The sequence below is a fragment of a genome (genome assembly GCF_019968985.1).
Source record: "MAG: Porospora cf. gigantea B chromosome Unknown PgB_NODE_1209_length_7094_cov_127.709, whole genome shotgun sequence".
In the NCBI taxonomy this organism is placed as follows: Eukaryota; Apicomplexa; class Conoidasida; order Eugregarinorida; family Porosporidae; genus Porospora; species Porospora cf. gigantea B.
The window spans coordinates 1-7,094 of record NW_027178574.1 but is presented as its reverse complement, the minus strand read 5'-3'; the positions used below and the strand labels follow the sequence as shown (position 1 = coordinate 7,094).

General features: G+C 54.2%; 4 protein-coding genes across 9 annotated transcripts; 2 read left to right on the top strand and 2 right to left on the bottom strand.

Moving 5' to 3' along the window:
• Positions 1–211: 211 nt before the first annotated feature.
• On the top strand, positions 212–2,595 carry KVP17_005021 (uncharacterized protein; the record flags this gene model as incomplete). Of its 3 annotated transcripts, XM_068523737.1 has the most annotated exons (3): positions 317–2,064; positions 2,149–2,242; positions 2,272–2,595. In XM_068523737.1, 3 exons carry the CDS (start codon positions 317–319, stop codon positions 2,593–2,595), a joined length of 2,166 nt encoding a protein of 721 aa, XP_068379261.1. The 3 variants fall into 3 exon arrangements, with proteins under 3 accessions (XP_068379260.1, XP_068379261.1, XP_068379259.1); XM_068523736.1 differs by lacking the exons at positions 2,149–2,242; positions 2,272–2,595 and having other exon boundaries at positions 212–2,068; XM_068523735.1 differs by lacking the exons at positions 317–2,064; positions 2,149–2,242 and having other exon boundaries at positions 2,302–2,595.
• Positions 2,596–3,001: 406 nt separating this feature from the next.
• KVP17_005022 (uncharacterized protein) lies at positions 3,002–4,033 on the bottom strand (the record flags this gene model as incomplete). 2 transcript variants are annotated; one of them, XM_068523738.1, is made up of 1 exon in its annotated part: positions 3,002–4,033. In XM_068523738.1, the coding sequence occupies one exon, from the start codon at positions 4,031–4,033 to the stop codon at positions 3,002–3,004; it is 1,032 nt and encodes a 343-aa protein (XP_068379262.1). The 2 variants fall into 2 exon arrangements, with proteins under 2 accessions (XP_068379262.1, XP_068379263.1); XM_068523739.1 differs by having other exon boundaries at positions 3,002–3,976.
• Positions 4,034–4,051: 18 nt separating this feature from the next.
• On the top strand, positions 4,052–5,059 carry KVP17_005020 (uncharacterized protein; the record flags this gene model as incomplete). Its single annotated transcript, XM_068523734.1, has 1 exon — positions 4,052–5,059. The coding sequence occupies one exon, from the start codon at positions 4,052–4,054 to the stop codon at positions 5,057–5,059; it is 1,008 nt and encodes a 335-aa protein (XP_068379258.1).
• A 554-nt stretch (positions 5,060–5,613) lies between these two features.
• Positions 5,614–6,856, bottom strand: KVP17_005019 (uncharacterized protein; the record flags this gene model as incomplete). 3 transcript variants are annotated; one of them, XM_068523731.1, is made up of 4 exons in its annotated part: positions 5,614–6,147; positions 6,176–6,680; positions 6,710–6,774; positions 6,803–6,856. In XM_068523731.1, 4 exons carry the CDS (start codon positions 6,854–6,856, stop codon positions 5,614–5,616), a joined length of 1,158 nt encoding a protein of 385 aa, XP_068379255.1. The 3 variants fall into 3 exon arrangements, with proteins under 3 accessions (XP_068379255.1, XP_068379257.1, XP_068379256.1); XM_068523733.1 differs by lacking the exons at positions 6,176–6,680; positions 6,710–6,774; positions 6,803–6,856 and having other exon boundaries at positions 5,614–6,141; XM_068523732.1 differs by lacking the exons at positions 6,710–6,774; positions 6,803–6,856 and having other exon boundaries at positions 6,143–6,571.
• Between the last annotated feature and the right edge of the window lie 238 nt (positions 6,857–7,094).

The following is a 7,094-nucleotide window of genomic DNA, read 5'->3' as shown; positions in this document are numbered from 1 at the left end:
ATCGAGAGCGCTATGAGTGTGATGTCACAACTGAAGCAAATCACGAATAATGAACCACAGTGGGTCCCTGTCCTGTGTGGTACCGATTGCGGCGCACACGACAGTGAAGCCCCAGCAAGGCCACGGAGGTCCGCTATCGAGGAGACCGCTGGCGTGTAGGGCGTCGCCACTCGCAGCGTGTGTCCGCAGACCCACGACGCGTTCTCCGTCCATGCCGCAGGCACCCATAGCTTTTGTGACCGTGTCACCGCCTACAACGCCTTCACCGAGAATAGTTCGGGCTCCGGCTCGGGCGTCGCCTGTAACACAGACTACAATGCGGGCTCCGGCTCGGGCGTCGCCTGTAACACAGACTACAATGCGGGCTCCGGCTCGGGCGTCGCCTGTAACACAGACTACAATGCAGGCTCCGGCTCGGGCATCACCTACAACAGCAGTGGCTCCGGGCTGGTCTCGACAAGTCAGGCCGGCTGCTTCCTTGCTGGGATCACGGCCTGCGTCCATTGTCAGGTGTCCGCCTGTGTTCCCTACTGTTCAGCTGGACAAACCGCCTCTAAGACCGCAGCTGGGTTCTATTGACTTCTCCCCGGAAGAGCTTCCGTGCCCCTGCGCTATGATTACTCTTCCCTGGGTGCACGGGTGTCCAATCTGTAGACTTGTCACTCCTGTCGGGCTGGAAGCTCACCCCATCGCAGTGATTATTTCACGCACGATCATTGAAGAAACCCTGACAAATCCTAACGTTTACATCCTTCGCTACCTTGCGATTGCTACGGACCCCGCAACGCCAGTGGTAGACGAATGGAAGGCTGCCCTGTCATATTTCGCGGCCTACAACATCGTCGGGTACGGATTCACCGAGAAACCTGTGCAGCTGCTGGAGCACCGACCATCGGGAGTGTCCGTTGTGTACATGCGACTCGACATGGGGGAGTTGCCGTTTCCCTTTCATCTCATTCAAGCCGAGTTCCGCTCAGTTAAGCTGCGCGACTTCTCACAGTCGGAAGGGTCTCAGGCTCCAGCTCACGTGGTCGCCCTCGTGGACTTCCGCTTCGGCAACACCCAAAACTGGAATGCTTCTTGCATGCGGCAAGTTCTGTACTTAATTTGCCAGCTGCATGTGATCGTCCAAAGCTGTCTAGTGTACTGCCGCGGTACTACATTCCAAGTTGTTGTGGTGCCTCCGAATACTTTTGCCCAGACTGTGGATGAAGCCAGAAGAATGCATCCTGCCATTCCACCCACCGAGATGTCCTCGACGACAGGCTCGCGTGTGGGCACTCCGAATCGGGGAAGCAGACGGGTCTGTCGGCCGCAGGTGGACAGCGGCAGCGTCGTGAGCGTGGCGCGGGCTCCAGCGTTTCCAGTTGCGCGACCTGGCTCCTGGAACACGGGGGTAAACTTCACTCCCGAGCCAGAATGGCATGATGAGCCGCGAATCCCGCTAACTCGAAGCGATTTGAAGGAATTCGAGATGCTAGTCGAGGACATATTACCAAGTCCCAAATCTAAGTTTGCGCCTCATGCTGGGCGTCAAATGGCGGTGCAACAGTCGGCGCCACGGAGAGGCCTGATCCGTCATGTGCCCTGCTGCTGCAACGGTACGGCGACCGCGAGTCGCGACACTTGCGCGTCTCGTGTTTGTGTGGCGAATAATCCGGACCAGCGGCTGCTCGACAAGGTAGACCGCCTGGAGCACCTCCTAGGCACTCTCGTGGACAAGCTTACCGCAGAGCACGAGCAGAAACGAAACGCAGAGCTCGCTCGACGTTCCGAAATGTTGGAGGAGAAGGTAAAAGCCTTGATGAGTCTACAAGGCAACCAGCTTGGTCCGAAGTCAGCGCAATCGGCGATCGAAGACACTTCGGAAACCAGAGACGACAGGCCTGCAGAAGAAGAATTCGTGACTGCCGAATCTCCCACATCCCATCTTGCGGTGACTGCTATTTCTGACAGCGGCGCACTAAGCGATCTGCGTCGCTGCACAGCCTTACAAGACTGTGAGAACCCTTTCAGAAATTTGGAGGCCTACTGCTTGCATGCGACACTGACAGATCCTAAATTGTGACTTTTTGACATGAGCGAGGAGACGCCGACCCATGTCCCAACGACTCCGGCCACTGGAGACACCTCCATCATTGTAATCAGGAACATTCCACGATTGCTATGGGAAGAGGATCTCAAGCGTTACTTCTCCCAATTTGGAGACGTAGTGGACGTCAGAATACCTCGAGGTCGTAGAGTGAGTGCTGCGGTTCCCGATTACTCCAGACTCATGGCCACACCGGCATCGCTTTCATCATGTTTCGGTTTACTGATGTCGCGCGCATTGTGAAGGACACCATGCACAACTACATTCTTGAAGACAATCGACTTTCGTGCAGCATCATTCAACATGAGACTCTGCCACCCAACCTCTTCCGGAAGCCACAGCTGAGGAATCTGCAGAAGGACTACGCTGAGAAGTACGCAATGTTCAAATCGGATTGTCGCTTCTCTTCAACAGAGACGAGAGATAAGTTCTGGCAACTTCAGAGCAAGAAGGCAGAGAAGTGCGCCGCCCTTGGCATTGACGTGGCGGAGGGACATTTCTAGTTTGGTTGCATAGGTGACACTAGCACCACCAATTGTCCTCGTACGAATACCTTTGGTAGTTGTCGTCTTACGTACTTTTTCGTCTCCTTGCCGCTGTCCTTGTCCTGCTCAGTGCTCACAACAGTCTCTATAGCCTCACCCAGCACTAAGTTCATATGCTGATCATAGGCCTGTATGAAACGTCAGCGCTTGCCTCACGTACAAAATCCCCAGAAGTTCTCTGGAGCCCTTGCATTTAACGAGGACTCTGTCCTCCAGTGAAAGACGAAGAAGGTCTAGCGGCTCGTTTACAATGTGCGACAGCTGCTCCATTTCCACAATATTCAATGGTTGCAGGCAGTTGAAATTCAATGAAAAAGCTTCAACTAGGTACAACTCAAACACTCCAACAACTTTGGTTTACATTTCACTGCGCCTCTAAAGATTTCGTATCCGCTTCCAAGGAGATCTCGATCCCCTCTTCCTCGTCCAGATCCTCCTGCCGCTTGACGTCCAACGAGGGGGGATTCGCTCGTGCCGTCTGTGAATACCAGAACGCGCCTATGGAAGTCGTAAATATGCCAAGGGTAAGGGCAGGCGTCACCACGCCTCCAAATATCCAAATCGAAATGAGCGACGTCAGCACTTGCTTCAGGTTGGCCAGCACGTTCATGGTCAGAGGAGACGACAGCACGACGCTTTTGAAGGAAGTGACGTTGACGAGAAATGCCGTGACACCAAGAAGAGAAAGGCGGAGCCAGAGAGAGGAGTCGCTCATAATCGCCTTGTCGTTAAGCATCGTCTGTAGCTCCCCGGTAGCCGCTGCGAAAATGGTGAGCTGCACGACAGCCAAGGGGCACATGTACAGCAGGAGGTCCATGGCGGTGAGACCATTGCTGACCTGCGCCTTTCTCGACACGATCCCCTTCAAAGAGGACGCAGCGCAGGCCATCAACACCAAGGCAAAACCTGCTACAGTGAGCACGTCGACGTCACCTTTGATGGTGAATAAAACGCCCAAGATGACAACCAGCACTGGGGGCACCACTTTCCACGAGTACCGCTCCCTAAAAGCGACCGATCCAATGACGAGGGTAAACAGCGGCACAGTGGATCGCATGACCTGGTTGATTGTGAGTGAGACAGCAAGGATTGAGGCATTGCTCAACCAGATATTGACGGTGTAGAGGAACGAAAAGAAGAAGATTTTGGTCAGTGCTTCTGTGGATGGCCGTGGTGCCGGAGTGAAGAACCCCAGAGCCTGCGACAACTTCACGCCTGCGAACGTGAAGATCATGTGGATGCAAGTCATTGCCATCGGGAACTCGAACTTGTCCTCTCTGAACGACAGCTTCACCGCGATCGTGATGCCAACATTGAGCCAGAACCATGAAAAGAGCATCACGACTGGCTCATAGCGGTAGTAGGTGTTTACCAATACCCGCCTTGTGTAGAACATTTCTGAATTGGTTAATTGATGCGTCCATTGGCAGCGAGTCTCGACATCGGAGGTACACTCGCAAAAATCGCTTTGCTCACGGACGCGGAGCAACCTTCACCTTTGGGTACCCACGGCGAGAGAAACCTCAGCTTCAGAATTGAGACGGCAACCAATCGGTACGACGTTCACTTCGGTTGGTGGTACACGGTGGACGTTCAGGAGCTCGTCTACTTTCTAAAAGCTCTCGGCGTGACGAATCTTGCGGTTGCCGGCGGTGGCGCTCATCGGTTTGATGAACAGCTTAAGTCAGCCTTTTCTGTGGTGAAGGTGGACGAGATAGGGGCCTCTGCCCGCGGACTGGCTTTCCTTTTCGACTACTCCATGGTCAATCGCGAACCCTTTTTTGCCACTGTAGATCCTGCGACTGGCGAGGTGCGGTGGGAGGCGTCCTCGTCGCCAGTGTTTCCATTTGTACTCGTCACCGTTGGCTCTGGAGTCTCAATTATCAAGATTCTGAGTCCAGTAGACTATGAACGAGTAAGCGGGACCTGCATTGGTGGAGGAACCGCCCTGGGTCTGGCCCATTGCTTACTGGGTGTCGACAGCTTCGACGGCCTGATAGAACTGGCTGAGAAGGGCAGTGGAGTTCTGGATCTTACAGCCGGAGAGTCCTCGTCGGTCATATTCCCTCCTGACACCCTTGCGTGTTCCTTTGGTCGCATTTTCGAGATGACGAATGTCGACCGAGCGTCGGTAGCTTGGTCCGTGTTGCATATGGTAGCCAACAATCTGGGATATCTGACCCACTTGGTGGCTCAGGTGCACGGGTGCTCCAAGATATATTTTGGAGGCAAGTTCGTTCACCAACACCCTCCCACAATGGCTAGCGTCACGAAAGGCGTAACCTTCGCCGAAAAGCACTACTGCAACACCAAAAAACCGGACCCGATTGAAGCGTTCTTCATTAAACATGACGGGTATCTGGGCGCCATTGGAGCGCTCCTCCACATGTCGCCTGTGCTGCTATCTCAGACCCTTCGCTAGTCCAGCTTGGTTTTGGTCAACGCCCAGCACAGACGCGCCATCATGCAGGCGAAGGCGACGACGTAGAAGACCACCGCCAACACCGCTGTTGGGTCGATGACGCATTCGCCCACCGGGATGTCGATCGTCTGGCCGCTGGGTGTCTCAGCTGGCCGTCACTCACCTTACGGCATCCCCATGCTCCACAAGCACAATATTGCACTTGTGAAATGTGAATAGATCCGAGAAACGACTACACGAGCACTGATCTTTATACGTCCACGCAGGCTTTCCAACAGGGTAGATTTCCCAGAAGGCGAGCTGGCAGCCCATTCGACGGCCTCCCACACTGGTACAAGTGTCTCCTCCTGTGAAGAAACTCCTGATCGTTCTTGGATTTCCTTCGTCTGTCAGTGGGATGTGAAACCGCTCCACCAGCTCTGGTAGCGCCCTCAAGCTGATGTCCTTCAATTCAGCGTCTGAGAGAGCCTGGACTAGAAGACCGCACGCAGCCACCAGAAGCCTCATAATCAATCACGGACTCCGGTCTTTCGAATATCCCAAAGTGGTAGTGTCTAAAATGTCCTACGATGAATCACAGGCAACCCTTCTTCTTCGTACTCCAGTTTAGAAATCCAAAGCTTCTTGAAGGAGGCCAAGGACGACAAGATGGACCCACCGAGATACGTGGAGAAAAGGCGCTCCGGAGGCGCAGTGATTCGAATGCGCGTCTCCTTCGGAGCCAGCTTCCTCAACTCGTTTAGCAGGCGATCACCTAGTCCTGCAAAAAGAGTGGAGCCACCCGAGAGAACAATGTGCTTGAAAAGCGTCTTTCGCAGGTCTAAGTCGGCTCGAACAATTGAAGTGGCAAGCAGCTCGTGGAGGCCCGGATACTCGCATCCAACGTACATGGGGTGAAACAGAACCTCAGGCGCCCTCTGTCTCTCGTTGGACAGTACAACGTAGGCTCCATCAGGCAGCTGATAAGGAAAAGCCGTGCCACCCGAACCCATTTTGGTTGCGACATCGTAGGAGTCCTCCAGTTTCTGCGGCTTGAAGGCTACAAAGCACGCCTTTTCCTTCATAGACTTCACAATGTCCATCTCAGCCTGGGTTCCAACCCCACAAGAAACGTACCGTCGTATGAAACACGTGTCCTGCTCGCCTCAGTTGCAGCGCCAGGTTCTCCGTGACGTCGCGTCCTCCAACGTCCGACCGACACATAGCATGCGGTATTGCAAACCCCTCATAAATAGGGACGGCGTGAGAGACTCCGTCGCCGCTGTCGAGGACGACTCCTGTAGTCCGCCCTGACGCGTACAGAGAGAGCATGGCCTGCAGGGCCACGAAAAAGGCCGGCACGCCGAACGTTTCAAAGAAAACCTCAGCCAGCTTTTCCCTATTACGACGAGGATTCAGAGGCATCTCAGTCATGAGGACGGGATGGTCCTCCTGATTTATCTTTAACTCGGAGTACACTAAGGACCAAAGAAGCTCCATGTCGTTCCAGTTCTCGACAATACCTCGTTTCATAGGACGATCCAACTTCAGCAGCCCTCGGTTAGCCTCCGCCCTGGCGCCAAGAAAGACATCTGACTCTTGTACTGTTGTCAGAACACGAGTATACTTCGGTCGGCCTACACTGTGTAATAATCCTGACGTCACCCTTACAACGTGGGGAAAACCACTCTGGCTTTTTCTTCGCCAGCGAACCCAGCCTTGATGGTCCCTGACCCCTATGTGAGCGCTATGACAGGAGCTCACATTGTCGATGACGACTGGCTGGTTTGTGATGACCTCGTCGTAGTCGACGACCATTTTGAGAATTTCTATGATGTGTCAAAGTGTGCTGACCCCCTAGCCTGAGGACGCTGCAGAAGACCAGAACGACGTACGAAGGTTGCGCAGTGGCGTATGTAGTATTTACCCAGCGGTAGACAGCCGTCGCCCGTAGGAAGAGACCATGGGGAGAAACCCGGCCTACGCGCTCTCCGCCGCAGACTGGTTGACGTGTGCCGAATTTGCGAAATCCGCACCATATCGCACATGGAACTCG